Below are 26,471 nucleotides of genomic sequence, written 5' to 3'. Positions count from 1 at the left end.
GCTTACGCAGCCCTCATGGGACCTTACAGAGCTCCAATGCCTGGAAGACAGGAACACTGCGTCCCTCACTTGGGAGCACAGCACTGGGCACTCCCACCTCTGACAGCAGAAGGGAGAGCCCACGTCACCCCGCTGTGTCAGAGGGAACGGGACAGGAGCAAAACTAACTATCCTACACCAGGTAAGTGACTGGGATGTGAAAATGGGTACTTTTAGCACATCTTACCAGAAGGTATAACAAATAAGTAATGAAAAAAACCCAAACCCCAAAAACAACCCAAAACCCACACCAAAGAAAAACCCAGAAAAAAACAGAAGTTAATCACTCCCAATTCAGATATGGTTTAAAGCAAGTAGAACAAAACCAAACTACACACAAATACAGCTCTCAAAATCATTTAAGAATGAAAGCCATAATTTCCTCAAGTTTAATTATAAATTAGATCCTAGGCTATTCCTAGACAGTAGGATTTCTCTCTGATGCCTTCCAAACCTTTAAGTTTGAAGAAGGAACAGAGTATCAACTGGCAAATATGTGACTTTAAAAAAAATAAAAGGTTGCGTCTACAGAAGTGAACTGTCATTAGAATCATAGAATAGTTTGGGTTGGAAGGGACCTTAAAGATCATCTGTTTCCAACCCCCCTGCCATGGGCAGGAATACCTCCCACCAGATCAGGCTGCTCAGAGCCTCATCCAACCTGGCCTTGACACCTCCAGGGATGGGGCAGCCACAGCTTCCCTGGGCAACCTGTGCCAGAGCCTCACCACCCTCATCCTGAAGAAATTCCTCCTTACGTCTGCCCCTCTCCAGTTTATACCCATTGCCCCCAGTCCTAACACCACAAGCCTTTGGGAATAGTACCTCTCCAGCTTTCCTGTAGCCCCTTCAGGTACTGGAAGGTGGCTATAAGGTCTCCTCGGAGTCTTCTCTTCTCCAGGCTGAACAATCCCAACTCTCTCAGCCTGTTCTCATAGCAGAGGTGCTCCAGCCCTCTGATCATCTTTGCATCCCTCCTCTGGACCTGTTCCAACAGCTCCATAACCTTCTTATGTTGAGGATTCCACGACTCGACACACTACTACAGATGAGGTCTCACAAGAGAGGAAGAGAGGGGCAGAATCACCTACATTCTACAGAATTACCATACAGCTTTACAGATGTTTGGCACAGTTAATCAACACCTCTAATTTCTGATGTGATTAACAAGGAAAATGTGGTAAAAATCCTTAACACTTCATATCAAATGGGTCATTTCTGTGATAAAATAAAATAATTACTGTAAGTTACACCTCACATATACAGAAGAATTTTCTCACTTTACAATTAAACTTCACATCCAAATAGCCAATGGTTAAAAATACCGAAGAGATTTGCAGCACTTTGCAAAGGTAGCAGCAAAGGAAAAAGCACTCCATTCAGAATTATGCTGTTTCCACACAGCCTTTACCATACTGACTTACAAAATGAACTCCATGGGCAATTTACTGTTGCATGTAATCCAACACAGCAAAAGTGAATCCTTCCCATAAAAATCAGAGAATTTTAACAATTTTAAAGATACTCTATACTTTTATAATACAGCATTTTAGATAGAATTATTTCAAAGATTTACCAAGCTGCTTTGCATTCATATAAGGCAGAACAAAAAGCAGTATCAGACTTCACAGAATCAAAGCTAAATGTTTAGCTTTTCTTGCAAAAATTAAAAAGTTGTCAAGAATGAAATCTTGATTGTTATCCCTAGAAGAAAACATATAAACATGCCAGGAGAATTGCACCATATCAGGAGTCTGGGGAGGTTGGTTTTGTTTTCTAAAAAAAAGAGAGATGTCAGTTTTCACTGGATTTATAAAATACATTTATCTGAGAAACCTGAGTGAAACACTTCAAACACACTGGTGGACAACAAGCAAGTAACTGGTCTGCTCCTTTCTAATTTCAGTAGCTTGTAAATTGCTTAGAACAGATACCTGGAACTCATTTGTGTGAGCCTTTATTCCTCACCAGACAGGATCCATAAAGCGTGGCCCTGGGTGTGCAGGCAGTGTGGCTAGGGAAAGAGTAAGTTCAGTACAGAGGTAATACTTTGTTTCCTTAAGAGGAGCATTCCATGGCAGAAATGTGCACTGTTTCAGTGAACCCAAATTATTTTCATAGCAGAAATCTCATTTTATGCTTATGATTTCTAGTCAGATTTTCCATTTCTATGAGTTTTGGCTTCCTCCAGTCCAATAAGAGAAATGACTTTGTAGCACCCTTTTGCAATTTTGACCATCCACATCACATTCATAACATCCAAGACAACACTTGAGATAATCCAGGCGCTCTGGGCTGCAAGTCCTAATCTGTGGAAAGCCTCTGTTCCAAATGAAGATATTACATGGCTGTAATATATAGGCATGACGGCAATCCTCACCACGAAGAACACAACTGTCATCAGCACACCATTGATGATGTTGGCCTTTGAAGATTTGGGATATCCCAGGACTTCAAAAAACCACCTGCAAAAGACATGTTTACAGATACCAAGCAGACTTGAATCCAGCTAATTTAAAAATAATTTTATTTCATGTTTTTCTTAATGAATCATTTATTATTTTTTTCTACCCTTATCATTTCTAAATTATTGCACTATGTCTTAGCTTGGCTGCATTTTTTCCCCTACTTAAGCAGTGTGTAATAGCCAGGACCATTGCAGAATAACAGGTAGAAAAACCTGATCTGAATTGTAAACCAGTTGACAACCAGTCTACATTTCAGTTACTATTGTGTAATACATTGTAATTCAAATTCTCTTTTAAAATAATACAGATTTATTAGTACATTTTGCACCAATGGGCAACTAAATCTCTATTTGTTTCCCTGAAAGCAATTACAGCATTGTATTTGGATATGGTAATCTAGATAGAGCTCTAATATTCAGTTTCTCACATTTAAGATTTGCTGACTGCTTCTGTTCAGCCTGAAGCTAGAACTTTAGAACCAGACATTGTAAATGGCCCTGAATAATTTAACAGCTAGGTATGTTATGCAACGAAAAAGACAAATTTAACCCCCCCATCCATTACTGCATTATAGGTGATCTTTAAAAAAATAAATGCTTGCATATTAATTATATAATACATGCATAATGTATCTATTGCCTAGCACAGAACCTATGGGTTGATGGCTAGAAAAAGGCACAACAAACTCCTCTAATTCTTTATCATTTACACTTAAACCAGAATAAATGCAAGGAAAATCTGTGCAATGGCAGAGTAAAGACAGGACTGGAGGAAAATTTCTTAAATCTCTGTATTCATGATAGGGGATAGGGAGGGAAAGTGGAATCACCAATTTATATCCAAGAAGATATGAAGGTAAAATTAATTAACAAAATAACAGTTTTAAATCTTGTTTTAAAAGTATTTTTTAATTTAATTACCTACAGATTAAAACTTAGGTAATTATAGATATACTAAAAAGATTCGCCAGACATCCAGCTCTAACAGTAATCTTCCAGGAATTCATTATGAGTGCCACTGAGACACGTAAAATCCAGGCTTTCAAGGTGGCACTAAAAAAACTCTTATTGGGATGATGTTTTAGTGAGACCTGATATATTTGATCAGACTAAAAATCAGAGCCTGTATTTTCATTCATATATATATAATTAAGATTCCAAAAGTAATATAAAAAAAGGTTTTAAAATACACTGTGATGAGCCAAAATATGTAACTGGACAGCTGCTTAGCAATATCTCTCTCCCAGCAAATTCAGAAAAATAAAAGTTAGCAAATCACAGTTATCGTTACAATTTTACCCACTACAGTTCATAACTGATTACATAAATGCTGATACTAACATTAGAAGATCTAAATGCTTGCCATGAAGACAACCTCCAATTAGGTATCCCTAACAACACAGACAGGAAATACAAAGAATGCACTACAGTTCTAAGATTAGAATATCATTCTATATTTTAATAATAGGTCTTTTGGTAACACTAAGAATGCAAACAAGAAACATAATGTAAGTCATTATCATTATCCACTACTTACTGTCTTAAGCATCTGGTTCTCTTCAAATTTAATGGAAAAAAACCAACACATTCATGCACTAATGAGATCACATCCCATAGTGCAAGGGACTTTATCTCCTACAGTGACTTCTGTTTTTTCTGAGAAAGCAGTAAATGTCCAAAGCCTTAAGACATATGATCTCACCACAGGCATTTTACAATTATAAAATACAATGTCTGACACAAAAAAAACAAGACTAAGCCTATAGCTTGGGAACCCAGAGAGGGAGGGGAGAAACAGAGATGGTTCTAGAACATGTTCGAACCTGCCTCTATGAGACAAGCCTCAACTCTTATCGCTTCACTCAATATAAGCGGGCACGTGTTCAAACAGAGATGTTTTCTTACCCTTAGTTGAGAAAATGTCAGTGTGCTAGGATGAACAGCGAGTTAACAACACTCCGTCTGTGAAGCAGCTTTTAGCTAATAACACAACTGTGCTTGAACACCAATCCTGTTCACCAGACCTGTGATTTCTACCTCTTCCTAAAGATTAAGTTGGTGGTCTAAGGAGCTCATTTTTTCCTCAGTAGAAGATGTGAAAAAGCAAATCCAACAAAGATCCTCAACAGCTTTTCAGAAAATGACCTGCAGAATTGCTTTGAACATTGGCAGCATCGTATGCAGGTGTGTGTCAGCTCAGAAAGGAACTATTTTGAAGGCAATCACCGCTGATTTTCTTAATTTGTTACACAGAAAGTTACAGGCACAGTCTGGGGTTATTTTTTGCGTCAAACCTCGTATATTACTTTTAATAGCCAGATGTATCATGGTACTTCCTGTCACCATAGTCTGAAAGGGAAGCATTAGTACAGGTACCACTTAGACTCAGGATGAAATTCTGTCTTGGCAGAAGTCAGCGGTAGAATGGCCATTCAGTAGGACATGAATTTCAATATAGAAACTTAGCATGTAACACCACCTTTTTTCATTTTCTTACTCTCCTCTTCCTTGTATTACTAAAATAAGTTTAAAGAAGCATTTATTTACTCCTCAGCTCCTCTGTGCACACAGGGCACAGATTACACTATAGTCTCCTACTCAGCTGTACCTGGGCAAATTAAAGCAGCCTCTGAACAGCTCCATTATCCCATCCTGCCCTCCTGCAAGTTGAATTTGCCAAGCTGATGTTCGAAAGGGTTCTCTTTTTATTCTTACAGATCAGAGGACTGCTACAATCTCATAAAAGAGTTCAGAGCTTACAGCCACAATGCAGTAATGGGTAATACGTGGATACCCTGTTTGCAGGAGGATTACAGTTCCTATTTGCCTTAAAAAACTTATCCTTTCTCTACTGGACACCTGGTGAAGAAAACAGATACCATACATGTAGGATCAATAAAGTAGGAATATACCCCAAAAAGAATGGGAGAGAAAAGGCATCTGCTGCGCTGAAAGATCTGATCCTACATGGGAAAAAAAAAATTAGGAGGAGGAGAGGGCTGCAGCATTTCCCTATATACCAAGGTGCCTGAGATAAAGTGTTCCTGGGGCAAATCCCTGCCCCGAGCTGGGTCATCGTGGCTACAGAGTAAGGAGAGATGCCACCCTCTTCAGAGCACTGTGAAACTCCATTGACAGTTTTCCCCTGCCTGTGGTATGTGGCATTATTGCCTCCTTTTCCCATACTCACAGCACCAATTCTAGCAGCAACAGTATAACCAGAAGCCATGGCAGGCTTCAACTGTCATTGAGCTCTGCAAAAGAGCCTTCTGCCACTTTCTTCTCTGATCACAAGTGTGAAGATTTACCATTCCAGACGTATTTAGGTGCTTTACTATTTTTCTAGTTTAAGTGCTCAAAATAATTTCCAGAATGATTCTTAAAGAAATAATATAAACTTATATTATTCTATGTATATAGGTATATATTAATATTTTTTAGTATATATGCACTGTATTGCAAAATAAACCTAAGATTTTCTACGGCAATGCAATTCCATCCTAGGATTATGTTGGCAATGGTATTTTGCTTTTCTTTCCTGGTTCATGATACTAAAAAAAATCCCTATTGGAAATGATGGCTTTACCATAACAATTAAATGAACTTACAAATGCTAATAATATTATCTTTGTGAACTTTTTTGTTCAGAAATATCATAAAAATGTGGCATTTCATACGAAGGCTGGTCTACTCTAAAAAGGGAATCGGGGTGAATACATTAGTTATACTGTTGCAGCTAAAGCAAAGAGTTTTCATAGCAGAAGAGATTTCCACCTAATAATCCTTAGTTCAAGATGCATAAATTCCCTTTCAGCAGGCATTCAACAATGACAAAAAAAAGCTTCTGAAGTGACAGAAATAATAATAATAATACAGATTCAAATTTTAAAGAACCATGAAAAAAATCCCTAACCACTTACCGCTGATTGACAAAAGGAGTGGAGAACTCTGCAAGCAGACGGAAGTTTCCAAAATAAGCCAACAGACCTTTGCTCTGGTTAGCAGAAGAAAACAGACACGCACAAATGAACACCACAGATTTAAAACCTTGATTAAAATCTTCAAGTATACACAAAAAGGTACGATGTCTCAACTTCTTTTTAAAAACAATAGTAAGCCAGTTTGCCAGCTGTGGCCAACTTCCACATGAGGGTTAGTACAAAAGCTGCAATTTTCCTTAAATCAATAGTTTCTTATTTTAAATAAAACTTAGAAGATCTACAGTTAAGCAGCAATGGAAAGCTATCTAGAGAAGACTGGCACAAGCAGTCATAGGTTATAATTATAATGATACCAAGAGACTTACAAAATTTTGGATTTCTTAATGTTTAAACAAGCCCAAACAGAAAAACTGTAAGCTAAAGAAAAAATGTCCCTGCATTGTTTTAGGCATATAATTTGCCAAAGTGAAAATAAATTCCTAGCTTTTATTTGACAGCAGAAAGGGCACAAAGTCCTTTCTTCTCTCCTCCTTCTGCAGGGGAAGCCATTGCCACCAGCTGTGCTGCAGCTCCTGCTGTGCCCTGTGGCTTGGAAGAAAAGCACATCTTCTCCACGCTGGTATACGCATAACTGTGTAGTATATTTACAGACACATTTTAAATGAGAACTTCCCTCCAAGTGACAAAGTACAGCATATTCTCTGCCTTGTTGTTGTTTGGTTGTGCTGGAAATAGTATCCCATTACACAGCAGTTGGGAAAGCAGCAATTTGCAGAGGTGGAGATGAAAAGATTTAAAAAAAAAAAATTCAGAGGGTCTTCTGAACAACCTGTGGAGTATGTGTTCCTCTTTCCCACATCGTGCTATCACCCACTGCTTCAGGCACTGCACGCCAGTTTGCACTACAGCAAACAGAAAATCTGTGTTCTTAATCAAATTCTCTCCCATGGTCAAGAGTCATTTTTGAAATAAGATTCTTATGAGCAACTTTCTCTGAAGATAAGAGAATAACAGTACACACAGACATCCAAGGACAGAGCTAGATCCAAATAGTAAGAACCACTTTAAAAGAAGATCAACTTAACACTACATTTGCTGTTCACTCCAAAAACAATAAATGAATTTTCTGCAACAGAGATTAACCTTGGCAGATGTATTTTCATCTCATATTCAGCCCTAATTCACTTTCATCTGTGATAATATTAGTAATCTAATTATCTTCAACCCTAAACAGAATATTTACTTGTCATGTACATCATCCCCTTTAAACTGTTACATCAGAAATCTGACTGTGATCTGTCATCTCAACACCTTACACATTGTAAGCATGGGATTCGCACAGTAGATAGGGGGAAAAAAGGTGGTAAATAAAGTTAATTGTTTTGTATAAGATTTCTTCATTTACTAAATGAGCTTTTCAGAAGGAATTCAGAAGCATTATTCTGGAGGTCACTGCGATTTCTACCAAGTCACACAGGCATCTCCGAGAAATTCCAGCAGCAACAAAGAGTAACTAAGTTAGTCTTTACCCCAGAAGAGTAACTTTCTCTTCTCCTTTTCCCTTCAATGTATATACACCACAGGCATTTACAGAAATATAATTAATTATCTATTGTTTCCCCACCAAAGTAACCTTAAACAAGAAGGATGAGACAAACTGGTTGTCTGAGAAGAGACTTTAAAAAAAAAAAAAAGAAAAAAACACCACCCCAGAAAAAAATATACCCAGCTAATTGTAGTACATGCACGAGGATTATGGATCACTCACCTATGCAAATACAAGGAAAACATAACCACTTGAAACCATTTCCTTCCAATTTTCCAACTAAATATTCAGACTTGTGGGTTTATTTGAAAGCCTTTCCTATAACTATGTGAAAAGCCTCTCTGTCCAAGTCTTTCTACAGAAAAAAGCTAAGAAGAATTTAAATTTCAGTCATTAATTAAGTTACACGTTTTTGTTGAAGGACTGTGACACTGAAAAGACATGCAATTACAACAAACGACTGATAAAACCATTTAAAAAGTAATGATTGAAAATATAAATATGCCCTTCACAATGCTAATACACCAAGCAGTAAAGGGTTTTTTTAAACACAGAGTAAATGAGATCTATAAAAGCATTGCCTTCAATCCCATCGGCTTGTTAAGTTACTGGAAAAAAAACAGCACTCACCAGTACAAAATAGTAAGCATACAAAGCTGCCAAGTGATGGATTACAAAAAATTTGTCACCAATTGCCTTCCAGTAGTAAATAATAAGCAACAAATCTACAAGAGAAAAGAAATAATGATAAAGAACAATTTATTATGGAACCATTGACCTCAAAATAGTGTTTCTCTAAGTTTTAGAGGTATAAATGCCAGCATATGGCAGCTACAGAAACTCTCTGAATTAATTATCTCTGAAGATAACATCTTTATCCTAAAGACTTGACTGTACTAAAAGCATTAAGCAACCATATACTTCCAACAGTTGCTATAAATTATTGCTTTACACATCACGGGAATTACAAAGGCAATAGCTTTAGCTACAATATTTTGGAAGGAAAAATTGGATCCAGAATCTCACAGCAAGACTTCAAGCTTATTAACCACAAAATTGGAGCAATAAAAAAAAGGGGGGGAGGGCAGCTGCAGGGGTCACAGGCAATATACAAATAAATGCAGGGAGCTATTATGGAGAATTTGTGAATCAAAAAATAGTTATATTAGCAAACAGGGAAACATTTACTAAAAACATTTTGCAAGGGGCACTTGGAAAACAGAAACATGTTTGCTTTATTTAATCACAATTTTCTAATTACCGTAAAAGTGATATAGAGACCTGAGTTAATAATCAAAGCTTTGACAAAAAAGTTCTTCCTTGTCTCATGACAGTCTGATATTAGAAAATTTTCTGTTCTATAATGGAAGAAGAAATTGCTGCCTCTACTTCCTCCAACAGAGTTCTTTGGACAGGACTATTACTAAGGAAGGTTCCAAACTAAAGACTGCACGTTTCGTATCTCCTGTGAGTCCCTTGATCTCTTTTACATTAGCTGTCCTCAGGCAGGACTCGATATCATCCGACATAGCCGCTCCACATCCTATTAATAATTAAACATTAACTATATAAGGAAGTTAGAGAGAATAAGTGGCCAGGTTCAGGTCTCTGTTCAAAGGCATTCATTAATTCATAATGAAAGTCTAATGCATAATTATTCAAAAATAGATACCAATACATTTGAACATGGGAGCTAAAGTTCTTCTTGTGGAAAAAATGGAGAGTTAATTAACCCACAGTTTAACTGGGTGTGCTGATCACCAGATTATCAGTTCCACTGGGGCAAGAAATCTAATCTGAGAGATAATGAAGTCTGTGGCTCAGGCTCTGATCAGAGACTCCATCCTAACATAAGACGTTTTCCCTGAAAACAGTCCAAGTCAAAACAAGTTCTTGCTTTTATAAGCCAGCATTATTCCCACACACCATAAAGGAAAGCTTGAAAGCATTTTGCAGCAAAATTCCCATGCCAATTTTAGTTGACAGTAAATAACTAGGAACACGAAATATATGCAGGGGTAAATACCATACCAAGAAAATAATTTTAAATTTCCACATTTTATACATTACTAAATTTTGGCTTAAAGTGAGACTAAAAGGTAGGCAGGCAGGATCCTATGCAATAATCTGCCTCTGCTTGTTCTGAAGGTTTACTAATGTTCTTCTGGGACCATTCTGAAGTCACAGGAAGAAACACAGGATAAAGGCACAAGTTGGGGACACCTTGAAGGGAGAGAAGGGCACTGCTTTAACACCTTTTCAACTGGCTAAAGGACAAAACTGAGCTGGAAGTTGTGCATCAAGCCATCATAAAGCCACACAATGGTATTTCCTCAGTGCTTGAGCAGATATCATTGTTTTTTATATCCACTGGCAAGATTCTGTGATTTCCCCAAAACCCACAGCTCTGTTAGCAACTTTAAAGACTGCAGCAGAAACTGTATTCTATACACATATCACATCTCCAGCATAGTGGCTCAATATAAATATATAGGTATAGTGACTCAGTATAAAGGTTGTGGGTGTTATATACATGTTGCATACTTACCAGAAATGAGGTAGCCTGTGGTAATAGCAATATTCAGTTTCACAATTGAAGGGTCACCCCTATAAACATACAAAAAGTAAACAGAGCCTTTATAATAAGATATAAGATAATTTGCAAAGGACATACACATACCAAACACATCAGGACACTTTATTCTTGGCTCATCAGTAAGATGCTACTAGATTTGGTTAGGAAAGGTCCTAGTCATGAAAGCTGACTCCTTTTCTAACTAACTACCCTAAATCAGGCTTATTCTCTGCCTTGGGATAGAGACTGCCCCAAGAGCCTTGCTAGAGACTAGAACTGAAACCCAGTAAGTACCCTGAGCTGGCTTCTCTGTAAGTAGAGGATAAAAAAGAACAGCCCAAGCAATGTCTCTTCACACTTTAACTGACACTTTCCATCTCTATTTTTGTTCTTCTGCCAGTGTTAAAACTTTGTTAAGGAAGACAAAAATATCTTGCTCAGCTGGTGCCTTTCATATTCATAAGAGGATGGATGCTTATAGGGATAAACAGAGTAGAAGGAGACAAAAAAGGAATTATTTGCCGGAGCTAAGCAACCTTAGAGAAGAAATGCTTTTCAAAGTAGTTTCACACCCCCTGTTCCTTTCCTTTTGGTGCCAAACATTCAGCAGGCAAAGCTCTTAGTAGCACACACACAACTTCAGTTCCTCTAGGATGTTCAACCAACCTAAACTTGTGAATACAGCTCAAGAAAAGGAAGCACCTACATTAAAGCAAGTAACATTTGTTTCTTCTTCCACTGTCCTCTGTACATTCCTACTTTGAGGAGTTTGATAAGCAAATAGCTTTTCTTTGGCATGAAGATCATAACTTTTTTTTTCAACCAAGTTACGTGCCTAGATTTATCTAGATTTGTTTTGTGCAGATATGAATTGAACATCAAGTGATAGGACTACAATTTATAAAATGTGAGTTGCTCAAGACAGCTGCGAAAGCAATATTTTTTGTAAACCTTCTGAGAAAAAAAAGGAACATAACTGTGCTTACAGCCACCCTCAATAGAAAGTCTACCTCAGCTAGAAAGCACTAAAATGCTATTACTTAGCTATTATTTTTTAATCCTATTAGAACGAAGCCATGGAAGAGATTTCCTGGATTATTACAATCTGTTGGCTAAATTTTAAGGCTTTCTTAGCGTCCAAAACTAACTGCTTCCCTGAGTGAGAGTAGCTTACAAGAAAATAGAATGACTCACAAAACCAGAATTCTGCCATTAGGTGAGGAAAAACATCATCAGAAGAGCCTGGAGCTCACTCCATCTCTTAAGATTGGTCATAGGGGCTCTTTTAACTACAACTCGAGACAGGAACATTTTTTTCATGGCTTCAAAACCTGGTTTAATGAGCTACGTAGGTTGTGGGCTGAGTGCTTCCTTAGATGTAGCTCTTCCGAAAGTCACAGCTAAAACACAGCATAGGCAGATACATTCTCACAACTTTCAGAGAAACGGGTTATGGCCTTCCCATGAGAATTCCCAGCTATGGCAGCAGCAACTTCATAATCAAACTTGTAAGTGCTCCCAACACGCTTCAGCATGTTATTACCAAGACGGAGCCTGTGTTGAAGAACCTTCATACTCTTCTCCAGGGAAGATGCAAAGGATGGAGTATATGAAATTAGTTCCTTGATACTGGTAAACATGACTTAACTGGATAAAGCAGGGAATGACTCACTTCCCTTCATTCTTCCCACGAGAATAATCACCTTGCAACAGACCTTCTCTAGACTTTCTAAACCAACTCTTCAACAACAAATACGGCTGCAATGTCCATCTGTCACCTCCCTTCAAGAAGGCGCCATTAATCTCAGTTAATGGAAAACTTAGAATTTAGTCTAAAATCTGTTGGATTTCCTGATCTGTCTCCTTGAACAGGAAGTACAATGAAGCTCATGAGCCCTGATGTTTGCAGCCTAGTTTTGATGCAGGCAAGAGCCAGGAGTGACAAACAGGGAATGACTAAGTGAAAGGGAAGAGCTATCTCTTTTGTGTTTGGTAAGGAGGTTATGTGTGGCAAAGGAATTGCACACCAACATGTACAGGCAGATGTAACAAACCAAAGTTAGCATGACCGAACTTTCTTCAAAGTTCTTTGCAGTTACAGTCATATAAAATGCTAATCAGACTTGAAAACATGTAATGACTGTGAAGTAGATAGTCATATGAAAAAGCTTGCTATTCTGTGAAGCTGCAACTTAATTCACTTATTTGCATTTTCTCCCTCTCCTTATCTGATCTCTACCACCTCCACATTTTCTAACATGTTATTCTAACCACCTGAAAAACAATTTCTACATCGTCTACGTTAGCTAGTCTGTATTACATGCAGCAAAGTGTAATAAGAAGTCCTCGACCATCAAAAAGGTCTATGTGCACAACACTGATGCTTCTCTGTAACTTATCAGTGCTCCAGTCCTTATTATCCTTTGTTGGGATCTATTGAAACACAGTTTCAGGCATTACCTGACAGTAATAACACATACTCCGTCCAATGAACCCAAACCCTTAGCAGCAGTCCTGATCCCTTTCAATACGTATGGGTATCATCACCACCATGCGCTTATGCTTTGTGCGAAATCAGAGGTTAGGCTGACATACACAGAGGCCCTGTGATTTTCCATTACAGATATAGATACCTTTAAATCCCACAGAAAAGAACTGATTGGATACTGTCATACAGTCAATGACTACGCAAAGCTGATGGCGATAACTAGAGCAAAAAGTGTCTGCATCAAAACCTTCCCAGTAGTCTAAAATCTGAGCATCTGTGTAATGTTTTTAAGCTGATTGGGCTAGAACCGTGCAAGAAAGCTGTGTGAAAATTCCTAGACATTTACTTACAAACTACTGAAACTAGATTTACAAATGCTTCTTGTATTGTTAGTAAGAGATTCCTAGAGAATGGCTTATGCATCCTTCACATCTGTAAATGACCAAGTCCCACAGCTTACGCCTGCACTCCAAAAGGGCATTACATTCCCAGACTCAGCAGCCTTGCAACAGTCCATCTGGCATTTCCCCTATAATTTGTTGTTTTCCTCTTCAGTCTTATTCAATTGAAATCAAGACTATGTGGATTCAGCTACAAATCAGTGTAAAAATGATAAGCAATTTAAGACTTCACATACAGCTAAGCTATAAAACACACTGAGGAAAAATGATTAAAGCTCTACCTGATCAGCTATGTCTCTTATTGCTGGGTACCAGGAACCCGTATGACATATGGGGGAATGCATAGCCTAACGCTAGCCATCTTTGAGAGTTATGCAGAAGTTAGCCTTAGAATAAAACATACATCTGCAAATTCTCAGGAAACCACCCTATAATTCTGGCTTCACTGGCAGAAGAAAGCCTAATACAAAGTTGTATTTTACTTGCAGTCTGTATATGAGGACTTGTAAAGTCACAGGCAATACTAGGTTTGGCCTTCCTTTGCACTTAATCACTTGCATGAATGTAAATTCAAATCATTGCAATGGCTTTAAGTACACTGATACTTCACTCATTTTAAAATTATTAGTTTTGTAACTAAGAATACCGATTGTCACATTTAGAGTGTGCTCTGTGCACTTCTAATTGACAAACTCCTGAAACTAGTCTAAGGTTATTTTGACCAAGAGATAATTTACAGAAACACAGCCATGACGTGGACCTGAAGCTTTGCTTTAAAACACACAGATTGGATTTACCTCTACTAGATTTATATAAAGCTTTCCTTACTCCACCAAATGTAAGTAATACCACTCATTGCAATTACTGTAAACATAACCAAACAGATGAAATATTTAGAAGCAATAGTAGAAATACAGAAAAAAATTCCCTCAAAAGGCAGATGGATTTTGTCTTTTAAGATGTAATGTTTTTACATAATCTAGAATGCTAAGGCTCCATAAGCAAGATTAAGTTATCGATGCAGTATACAAAAATATTTAACATTTTTTCAAATTCATGAAGAACAAAAAAGTGGTTCAATTTCTGCTTAATTTGTTTGGTTTTTTTTTTCCTGGAGTTATACTAGGAAGACTTAGTGAATGTGAAGAATTAATTTATTTATCATTGCTAAGAGCCTTTTATTTCTGCCTTTCATGACTTCTCATGTACTGTTTATAGCAAGGTGTAATCAAACAAACCAGGACAAAAGCTTCTATCTGATAAGGCTTACCACAACACGCACTGAGTTATGATATGCCTTTCAACAGATCTCATGAGATTTTCAGACTACATTTGGTCTCTCTAAAGATACTAGAATGCAATGAAAAAAATTCAAAACTGCCAACAATTTAATTGTATATCACTACAAACTGAAAAGGCCAATGTTGCCTAAATTTGTGTTATGAATTGGTGTTGTATTTATTAAAGCTGCACAGAATATTTTGTTAACAAGAGATAAATATTAGAAGTCCATTTATTAAATATTCCTATTGCTTATGAAGACAGCACTTGAAACTTTCATACTTTTTTTTTAAAACAAAGATTGACAGAAGCCTTATGGAGGCACAAATATATACATCTTAATTTATCAATTTAGAGATAATAGGCCCCTCCAGCTTTTTCCCACACACACACTCCAGACGTGCAATAGCATTTTAATTTCCCTCTAAATTTATTATAGTAACTAGCAGAGTTTCAGTCATGTCAACTTAGAGTTACACACTTGGTTCTGTGCTTTACTAATTTAATATGCTAATTTCAAATCAAATGCTTGTATTTTATCTGCTCCACTTCACAAAGACACACTAAGATATTAACACTGACAAAATTTTGGAATTATCAAGTAGTACAGACATAAAAATGGACACATCGTAATTGCATATTTTAATGGGAAGTGAAACATTTATTTCAGTAATTACTAAATGGAAAAATTCTTTTTTTCCTTCTCAACTGTGTTATTGCACAAACACAACATATACATAACGTGCCTTACCAAAGACGGTCGGCATTAACAGCGTCATCGTACAACAAAATATACAGGCAAAACCCACCAACCACCAAGGCATGGAATGTGGACACTGTCCTGAAAAAAACATAAAAAAAAATCACAGTCACAAGGAGGTACCATCATTCACAACTTTTATAGTGTGCTTACAGTAGGATGTTTTCAAAGACATTCTCAGTAGTACCAGATACCTCTGTGGAAGACAATCATCTCTTCTTTACACTACATCCAACCACTTATATAGTGACAGGTGGGAAAAAGTCAAAAAGAAGAAATCTATTAGACTGAGGGGGAGAGGGGAGCTATAAATAGAAAGTAGGGTCTTAAAGTAACCAAGATCTACATTTTTCTCCAATTACCACATATATTAATGAAACCTTAAAGACAATGTGGCATCCAGTTCTCTAGTTAATTGTCCCATTGCTGGAAAAATCTACATGCATATCAGAATCATGTGCCCATCAGTCCTGAAGCAGTAGGTTTCTCCTTGTGGGCATTAGATTAATAGATTAATAAATCTGCCAAGTTCACGCTTTGGAAAGAGGGCTGTTAAATGCAAAATCCTATCAAGGAAAGTTTCAGAAAGAATTTCTAGTGTATTTGAAGCAGATTCTGGTTTTCAAAAATAAAACTCATAACAAAAGGTTGCAGCTGAGTATCTGAGGTATAATGGCTTCACTTTATTTTATACACCTCTTGTCCTTTATAAAGTCACAATAATGAGAGTTGCCTTGTCCATACTCGGGTACGAAACACTTTTTTTGACAAAGGCATCAGTGTCAAGTATCCAGCTGCATACACGCTGTAGATAAACTCTGAATGTTAACAAGCACTTAAAAAGAATTACCTATTTAGAGAGGCCCTGTCAGGGTTTCTGCCAGCACACAGGCCAGAGCCATTCCTGCCCTTTTGCGTCCACATGTATTTGTGGAAGGTAGAACAATGCAATGGGCAGGGGTCCAGAACGTGTAATCTTGTTCCTCTAGCCAGGGGTTTAACCCTACTATAAACTGCATCGAATACTGTGTAGCTACTTCTGCTTTTCCACCTTTCATGTTTGAGTACGAAGTAAAAAAATTATGTGCCAAAATACCTCTACTGGATATTCTCATGTTAGCTGTCATGGATACTGTTTGAAAGACAAAAACTCTAAATTCGATTCTGTGTGCTCAGAATGTGCCCCATCCATGTTCACAGCATTAGCAATACGCAGACAAATGTACAGATGCTCTAAGTTATTAGTCTTGTCTTTGTACATATCAAATAGATGTATTTGGAAGTTATTAATATTTCAGATGTGCATAAGTCACTCAGGGGAGTCTAAACTGCAAGATTTGAAGAAAACATCTTACGTCATGTGGAAGACTTTGCAAAGAAAGAGTAGGTTATAATCCCTAGTCTGTTTCCAGAAGTTATATTATCATCTATTGGCATTAGAAGATTTTGTAACTTTCCATAAAAAAAGTCTATTTACAATTTGCTTAAAGAGTGTCATCATAGTATTTTCAGCAGCTTTTTCAATAGCATTCAAAAAAAATAGAGATTAATATAACATGAATAGTCAGATATAACTGGATGAGAACATTTATTAACCATTATAGCACAGGCTTCTTTGTAGGGTTTTTTTTTCCTTTTTTTAACAAAGAAAGAAAATTTAGTTATCAGAATTTTAATGTTATTTAATAGTTTAATTAAAATGCCTAGTCTTGTAACACAGTATTACCACAGAGCTAGGAACTTTACTCCCTTTATTAAAACAAAGCATGGCATATAACATTAGTGTTTGAGAAACACCTGGAATTTTTGAACTTTAGGAGAGGATAATACTGAAAGAAGTAAAATTTGCCCTAGAATATAGCTCATTAGTTCACACTTTCAATTTGTCTCAGGGGTGCCTGTTTATCCAAATCTTATTGCTTAGAATATAAACTATACGTCAAGCACAGCACCTGAAGGGAGAGAGGAGAAAAAAAAAAAAAAAAGAAAAGCAGATTTCCTCCTTAACTCTAGACTTCAAAGTTTTTCCATAGAAGAGGGGACAGAAGAAGGGAAATAGTGCAACGTTGCATTTTAATATGGAATCTAGGTCAAGCTATCAAGCTCCATACACTTCCTGGAAATTACTGTCAAAGCTTGCATCCTTTAACTCATTAAGCTGCAAAGAAAAAAGTTGCACTGATAAACTGCATACTTGTTCCTTTTTTACTGAATATATGTGCTTTTGCAATTGCTTAATAGCAGTACAAACGTATTACAGAAGAGGTGACAGGAATTTATGCACAGCAAATTAAAGAGTTATACTACATCTGTGCTGAAGTATAGTTTTTAACTCCATTTGAGTGCCTGCATACTTAAGGCTGCAGAAGCAATTATTTTATTGTTTTTTTAATTCTTGGAAGGCCAGAATGAACAAGTTGACAGTACAGGAAACAGTGGGGAGCTGCAGCTCAAATGCTTGATTACAATACCCTCCAAAGTGTTACAATGTATTTTCAATGCTACAGCTCATTTCAGGCAGATGCCCTCTTCCAGACCCAGCTGAGCTGATAAAAATGCATAACCATCCTCTGTGCCAGTTTCCTTCAGGACTGCCAACACAACCATTTGTGTGAGCATTCCCTACAGCAGCTCAGTATAGGACAAAATAAGAAAAATCTACTTTTAAATCATTTAAGGTAACCCAACTCATTTTACTAGGAGATGGTAACTTTCTCTACCCGCAGGGCTGTCTGCAAGAGTACCTGCATGTCCACCTACGTTCTCTGAACATGTAAGATACTCCTTGGGGTGTCTCCTTGTTTTGGTGAAACACAGGAGCAATGAAGCAGTTTGACAAATCACTGTCTTCGGTTAGCTGATATAACAGTCAATCTTTTGTGGAAACGAAAGCAGAATTATCCTTTCTTTCACTCCATGCCCTCCTCAGATATAACATCAACAAGCTGCTGATGAACCTGCTTTGTGTTTCATGGCTTCTAACTCCAGAACTGGACGTAGCTCTGGACCACAACTTCTCTGTGTGCTAACATCTACATCAACCCCAAGAAAAAATGTGGAAATAAGTAAAAAAGGACACAACCTGGGGTGCTGTATCAGCTTGAGTAGTTAAACATCTTATTATAAAGTAGTCCAGAGATTACAGAACGGCTGTTTGCCAGCACACTTGTGATCTGTGAAACAATTCATACTTTATTATGCAAAGCACTACAACTCAGCATAGTGCTACCAGGCATGGGATAAATTCTCAGAAAGCCTATTAAGCAATTTAAGGGTCACTTGATGTGGCTTAGACACAAAAGTTCAGCTCCAACACGATAACAGTTTAGTTTAGTTTCCCTCTCTGCTTCCATTGTAACAGAGATAAACCTAAGCTGCACTGATACCATGAACTGGCATCCTACAAAGTTGTTCTGGCAGGTAGGCAATTATTCAAAACCTGAAATGAAATTAAGATGGTGCCTTTAAGAACACTGCAGGTGGACATTTGCCAAATGGAAGGGCAAAACCATTTGACTTGCTAATGCTGCCTAGAACAATGGAAACTTCAAAAGTATCCATCTGATATTGCCTTTAAACAGCACTGAGGAGGAACAGCAATAAGACTAATGCATTTTGAGTGCAGCGACAGCCATACAGTACACATTTTTAGCTTCAAATGTGAGAAACATTTCAAAAATACCTTAAAGCTGTAATAGTCTACTCAGACATAAAGTTATACTGTATAAGTTCATTTAAACAAAGAAGCTCGTGCACTATACCTACCTAGTATATTGCAAATAAAACCTCAGTGAGCAGCCCATTCACAATTACTACCCTATACTTCCTTTATGCCTTAAAAGAGAGGAAAGCTCCCAGGAAAGATTCACAGAGCTGAAGAAGCTTCTAACAGCTCTCTGTCTGAGCAGACAAGTGTTACACAGGTGGATCCATCCCAGTGACAAAACTGCAGGAACACAAAGGGAGTGAGAAAAGCTGTTAGACTGAGTTTCCACAACTCTTTCCTGAGCACGTTCCCTGTGTCACAGTTTTCCTCTCTTCTTCTTGCAGTCTCCTTCCCCATCAACACACAGATGTACCTGTCTAACCTTGCCTCGCACCAATAGCGAGGCCGAGAGAGCTGGGGTTGTTCAGCCTGGAGAGGACAGGCTGAGAGAGTGGGGGTTCTTCAGCCTGGAGAAGGCTCCGAGATTTTATAACAGCCTGTCAGTACCTGAAAGGGGCCTACAAGAAAGCTGGGGAGGGACTTTTTATAAAGGCATGTAGTGATAGGATGAGGGGCAATGGGTATAAACTGGAGAGGGGAAGATTTAGACTAGACATAAGGAGGAATTTCTTCATGATGAGAGTGGTGAGGCACTGGCCCAGGTTGCCCAGGGAAGCTGTGGCTGCCCCATCCCTGGAGGTGTTCAAGGCCAGGTTGGACGGGCCTTGGGCAGCCTGAGCTAGTGGGCAGCGTTCCTGCCCATGGCAGGGGGTTTGGAATTAGATGATCTTTAGGGTCCTTTCCAACTCAAACCATTCTATGATTCAAATACTACAACAAAGATGCATAAAATTTCTTGCGAAACCATGACTTACATATAACGGGTTGTAATGCAGTAGCACCAGGAGAACAGAGAGCAATTTGCTTTGCACCTGAAAGCATGACCAGGGATAAACTAGCATTTAGATCATGGGATAAACTGCAATAGTTTTTATTTTCATGTATATCTGGGGGAAGGGGAATTTGTACCTCTTTTCTTCACTAGAAGTGTCACAGAGAAGCCATTTAAAATTAATCCACTTCAGCTTACTACCTCTCACCAGTCGCTGTTTTCTTTTGCTACTGGCTTTCACTTGGGCATTGTTGCCTAACATTTAATATTCAAGTGTTTGTAATACTGTGTGTTTAAGACTGGGCCTCAGCATTTTACAGTCAGAATTTGTCAAGTGCCTAGAACTATCCCTCTAATTTTTATAGATGTTTAACTCCTAACTCTTTCTGCAGTTTTACATATGTTTTACAGGTGGTTTAGATGTTGACAATTTCAGGCAGGTCAGTAGCTGTATTTTGTTTTTAACGCTGTACCTTGAATTCCATTCGATTTTCCTTTTTTGGCTGAGACTGTTAAAACCAGGCGTTATTCGTGTTGACACCCAAGAACTTAAAACATGGAACAGGAGCTGAAATACAGTAAAACTGGCAACAGCTATGCCAACAGTCAGCTTGCTGAAGGAAGCCATTGTTCTTCAGCCTGTGAGGAGAAGCAGAAAGTAATTTCAGTTCATTCTCCATTTAACTATTTTAAGCAGCCACAGACAGTGTTTTTGACACATAACTTATTTTTCACAATAAGTATCCTCTCGTTCAACATTTCTACTTAAGCCTTAATAGTATAAAAGTATCCCCGAACTTTTATATGTAAAAATTACATTTTACTTTTGGGGTTTTTAACATCTGCATACTACATATTTTCACTGCCTAAAGTCATATGCGTTTTGTTTACACAGAAAGGGCTGGGAGAACCAGTGACCATTGCAACCTCCAGCTCAGAAGCCTACGCTTCTGTCCCAAGAAGCTCCAAAGTTAAAACTCATTTCATTCTTACCAGACTGACTACTGCCAGTGGGATTTTACAAACCAACAATGAAATCAGATAAGCATAGCAGAGAGATTTTCAGGTCAGCCCAGGGAAGCAACAGTCTCGCTGCAGCTTTATGTTCATATATTTTACAGAGACAGCAGCTGTTGATTTGCACTTAGTTCACAGTTGAGGGCTTCTCTTTGTGCCAGCGTGTAGACTATCATATTTGAGCTTTATTCTTCCTGTGAAAGTCTAAACTTTGCACAGTTTCAGAGCACACTGAAAAGCTTCCTACCATCTAAGCTAAATGCACTTTTCAAATGCTGGGTGCTTAGCTATTTCAGAAGATCTAAAAAAATAGCTAAACAATTCCAAATATAAATGTAGATCCGTAAATGCTTCAGTCATTTCTCCCAAGTTGCCAGTATTTTGTATGACAAAATATTTTCCCAGAAGCCACAAACTTCTGATGTACATCTCCAGTTTGATGATGTTGTAAAGTGTTTTATATTGCAAAACTACCAAAGGTTACACACTCATAAACAGTCAATGTGTATTAAGTTGAATAGAAAAAGGAGAAAAAACAAATGGCTTTATTTAAAATATTTAAATAATTATTTTAATAGCCATTTCAATAACTGTTGTCACTTATTTCAGTTTTACTGAAGAAAATACCTAAATACAAAATAAAGACTTACAGGCTAAAATAACAGTCAGCAAAACCTGACAGAATTACACTTATGTCCACCTTTAGTTCACATGCATTCTAAAATGAGGGACATGCCTTAGATTTTTGAAAGTGTATCAGTATTGAATATGGAAAGAAACTTGAACATCTGGAGGGAAAAAAAAGAAAAAGATAAGAAAAGTCCACCACTTCAAATAATAACTTTTAAAAATATTAAGTTGAGTACTCTTAGTTGGTGGTGTCAATGGTGAGTATATTGAAACAGTCTGCATTTAAACTTAAAACTTTAACAAAAGGTGTATGATACATAGATCAGGAAAAAATACTTTTGTCTTCAGAGATTTAAAACCAAAAGGTTCAACGGTTTCAAACTTTTCTCCCTCCTCCTCTTTCTTTTTTTTTTCATCCCCAGTTTGAAAAGTAAAAAAGAAAGTGAATTATCTGAAAACGCTCTCTGACTAGTGCCCACAATGAAAGCTGCAGCATATATGCACAATAAAGGACCAATAAGAGATTTGCCGAGTGAAACTTGCATCCATATCATATGGATTTTGAGTGATTACTTCAAATCAGCTTTAATCCTGTCCTAGGGACTCTGCAATTGTTAGGCCCAAAGAGCACATCAAATACGATCTATCTCCCCACTCAGCTCAACCCAAAAGGAATCCAGCTTGCAAGCTCTGGGACAACTATGCAACACAAACCAAAGGGCAGTAAGTGGGGGTGATCAGGAGATTCAGTTCTTAAGTGCATTTTTACTCCAAAGTAGAATTTTAACATGCATGCACAGCAGTGCATCAGAACAAACTCTGGTTCATTCCAGTTGTTTATCTGATGACCTGTCCTAGTTCAGGATCATAGTAGTCTGGCATACTTCTTAACATTAGCCTATTAAAACATCCAGTTTCAAATGCTATCCTGAATATTCAGTATTCTCTCAAGTACTTTTTACATTGTTCTCCACATACTTCTCCATTTGCCTCCACTGGCCAAGATGATACAAAATACAAATAAAATTTATGCACTTTTTGCACAGCTTAAAGTTCTAGACATTATAGATGTTTAGCTCATTTTTTTTAAACTTTTCCCTTTGAGGGAATAATCAATTCAATTTCATATCTTCCAGCTTAAACCCATTGATAAGTGTTGTATGCCTTCCATTCCAGATTCTACTCCCAGGGCCAAAACTTCCTTACTACATCATGTCATTTGTCGTACACCTCTCTAGGACCACATAATGAAAAAAAACAAACATCACTTGGCTTAATTCCTGAAGTGAAGGAAGCCAAAATGCATGTTGAAGACAATTCTCTTCAGAAAAACACCAAAACCACTGAACATCACTCACACCTTAATCCTTTTGACTAAAATACAACAATTCTCATGATGCTACCAATTTTATTCATCCCCAATGACTACACTAGCACCTCTGAGTTTCAAAGACACTGACACAATCTCTTGGACAAAAGAAACCCAGGTTTGTTTTCGTTTCCTTAGTACTATAAGATTTTATTAGATAAGTAATGCGTGACAGGTGTTTGTTTTAGTACAGGAGATTACAGAATTAAACAAAAACCCTCCCAACCATCCCTTGCAAGAAATGCATTAGAAGAGCTAATCTTTCTTCTAAGCAGCCTGTGCAGGGAATTTGTTTTAAGAAAAAGTAATTGCATGGAAAGCGCATGATCTGACTTTCCAAAGTATTATGTATCTCTCAGAAGTTTTAGCAGCAAGTACAGAACCGTATGCCCACAAAGGAGAAGGGTATGACAGCACCAGAGAAGAAAGCAGTCACCCAGCCTTTAGCTGCTCACACGGATACTCATAAGGGTTTTACAAGATGGATTTCAGAAGGTGATTTCATATATGCTTATCAAGATGCTGATTAAAGTACAGCAGGAACCAAGTCCAGGAATAATTGTTTTACTTAGGCAAATTAAAAATGGTGCATTTTAATTCAATTCAAGGATCATGTGCAAACACAGAGTTTCACGTGAGATGGAAGAACAGTTCAGCTATAAACATTTTCTCGTATCTCTGAGTTGATTTCAACTATATCCTGTTCAACATGAAATTTAACTGTTGTTTACAGGACTTTATTAAAAAAAAAATCATTCATGTTGTTGAACCAAAGCTTATCACATAAAAGAAACATAATAAGCTGCTAATTACATATGATTTCTTTGCCCTGAGGGAAATAGCCAAAGTTAGTCAAAGGTTGCTTCAACTACAGTGCCTCAGTATCTTCTTATGGCCGTCCAGCAGCCTGATCAAGATACGGAACTTCATGAATTACGTATGAGCACACACTTTATTGCCCAAACTGCATAATCCTTGATTACCATTCAGGCAGCTGATACGGTGTTTGAGCTAGTGGGAGGCTGGGTGGGGAGGGAAGTTTAGCATAACTACTTTGTAATTCAGGAAAAAAGTACTATATTCAGGTTGGTTGTTAGCTATTATTTTTTTGGGGGGGTCTTTTCTCATCTTACCCCAAATTACTGTCTTAACCATTCAGCTAGACAGTAATTACAAATAACCAGAACTTCACTCTTGCAGCTTTTCAATCTTTTCAATGTAGACTTTGTAATATCAGCAAAAAATTGTAGACAATGTAATATCAGCAAACACTTGAAACTAAGGATTTTCAGCAAGATATCTAGCACAGTATCAAATTGCTCTATTGACCCCTGTGATTTTGAAAAAGCTGATAACACAGCTTTTCAGTCATACTTCATAAGAGGAGAAAATACTCTTTTCATCATTTCTATTAACAAGCTGGGAGTTTTCGGCAATTCTGTTTCTACTTGAATTTTTTAAAAGGCAACAATATTAAGACTCAACATTCATTCACCCCCAACATGAAACGATTATGAACTTCTGACAGAAACAAGTCAGCACTTACTTATCAGACAATAAAGGAGCAAAAGAGTCACCAACCGTTGTACCGTTAATGACATGTAGTATTTATGTTTTCATTTCAGTCACCTTCCCTGGAGGTGTTTAAAAGACAGGTGGATGGGGTGCTGAGGGGCAGGGTTTAGTGATTGATGGGGATGGTTGGACTCGATGATCCAGTGGGTCCTTTCCAACCTAGTGATTCTAGGATTCTATGATTTCACTCACATTTTTCACATCACAAGAAATGCAACTACAAACCCACAGGACAGAGTAAGGATGTGTAGAGAAAGCTAAAAGGCCCCGCAGTCCTTCCTTCTTTCAAGGCTGGATTTCAAGATGAGCTGGATCAGCTTCCAAACAAGATTAGAGGCTAAAGCTGCTGGGGATACCAGCACATCCCATTCATCCCTGCGCCCTCCCCGACCCGCTGAAAACGGGGAAAGCCAAATCCAATCCCTGGAAAACTCGCCACGCTCGTTCGCGAAGAGCAACGTGCGACTGCTGCCTGTTCGCACGTTTTATTGCGAGTCATCAAGCATCTGCAGCGCCGGGAGTTCTGCTGAGCTACGGCTCCGATCTGAATATTGGGGGGGGGGGGGGTTCGCAGGATGAAAGAATCTGCTCGTTGCGAAGAGCGAGCCCGAGCTGGGGGTCGCCTGGCGCCAGGCGACCCCCAGCTCGGGCTCGCTCTTCGCAACGAGCGGGTTGGACCCCGCAGACCTCACCCCTCAGCACCCACCCCTCCGCCCCGCACCCGGGAGGGGGAGAACCCCGTTACCTCGCCTTCCCCGCGGCGCCGCCGGCTGCGGGGCGGGGGCAGCGGCTGCGCGGCCGGGAGGGAGGGAGGGAGGCAGGGGCCGCACCGCCCCCGCTCCTCCCTCCGTCCCTCCGCACCAGCGGCCCCGGCTCCCCCTGCCCCTAAGGATCCATTTATGCCCCTAGGGATCCAACCTTGAAGCGGCCCCGGCTCCCCCTGCCCCTAAGGATCCACTTATGCCCCTAGGGATCCATCCTCTTCAAGGCTGCTCGTGATATTTTTGGAGTATTCAAGCACGCCCGGAGACTCCGCTCAGGTTATCGTTCGACCTAAGCCAACTATACCTTGTTAGACAACGAAACATCACGTCTGGATATTGTCTACGGATTATTTCTCGATACAAGGCAGATTTCTATGACAAGATAGTTAAACACGCAAACCAGCAGCAGCAAAACTTATCAACTAATTGCCACATGATGATGAATGGACTTAGATTTTTACCAATGTGAATGGTTGGACTGGATGATCCAGTGGGTCTTTTCCAATCTAGTGATTCTGTGAAAACGTTACGGTCAGGATTCTGCTCCTCCTGGCATGCTTCTGCTATCACACCCACCCTAAACCACCTCAACTCTCCATTTCCACTAAGGATTCCTCATCTTTCAGATTAATAACTTAAAAATCCTCCTCTCAAACACAATAATGTTGAAGGCATTCATCCTATCTCACACTACATTAAGATGCAGCTGACAAAGAAATTATCTGCCCCAGCTATGTACATTGATCTACACTTGCAAGGTGTCTCCCATGGCAGGAATGCCGCGGCTTAACCATGAACACAAACTGATGTTGGCCTGATATAACATGCCTATCAGTGAAACGTGGACACCAGCTTCTGATTCATGAGGGGCTGGGCCACCCCTGGTGTAGAAATGGTAACTGCAAGAGGCGGGCAGGGCGCACCGCCAGCATCTGTAACCGTTCCAAGCCATCTTGGCTTAATCTGTTTCTGAACATAAATCAACCACTAGATAAGTGTTTGTGCAAACATCGGAACTCC

The 26,471-nt window shown here is 38.5% G+C and overlaps 1 protein-coding gene across 3 annotated transcripts; it reads right to left on the bottom strand.

Moving 5' to 3' along the window:
• Positions 1-1,823: 1,823 nt before the first annotated feature.
• TLCD4 (TLC domain containing 4) lies at positions 1,824-25,487 on the bottom strand. 3 transcript variants are annotated; one of them, XM_069862007.1, is made up of 7 exons: positions 25,433-25,487; positions 20,570-20,735; positions 15,490-15,579; positions 10,542-10,600; positions 8,624-8,718; positions 6,427-6,500; positions 1,824-2,504 (listed from the first exon to the last, which is right to left on the bottom strand). In XM_069862007.1, the coding sequence occupies exons 2-7, from the start codon at positions 20,722-20,724 to the stop codon at positions 2,189-2,191; spliced, it is 789 nt and encodes a 262-aa protein (XP_069718108.1). In that variant the 5' UTR covers positions 20,725-20,735; positions 25,433-25,487; the 3' UTR covers positions 1,824-2,188. The 3 variants fall into 3 exon arrangements, with proteins under 3 accessions (XP_069718108.1, XP_069718109.1, XP_069718110.1); XM_069862008.1 differs by lacking the exon at positions 25,433-25,487 and adding an exon at positions 24,913-25,017; XM_069862009.1 differs by lacking the exon at positions 25,433-25,487 and adding an exon at positions 24,096-24,190.
• Between the last annotated feature and the right edge of the window lie 984 nt (positions 25,488-26,471).

This window comes from Phaenicophaeus curvirostris, chromosome 8 (assembly GCF_032191515.1).
Source record: "Phaenicophaeus curvirostris isolate KB17595 chromosome 8, BPBGC_Pcur_1.0, whole genome shotgun sequence".
NCBI classification, from domain to species: Eukaryota; Metazoa; Chordata; class Aves; order Cuculiformes; family Cuculidae; genus Phaenicophaeus; species Phaenicophaeus curvirostris.
The sequence above is the reverse complement of the archived record's forward strand: the minus strand, read 5'-3'. Positions and strand labels throughout refer to the sequence as shown.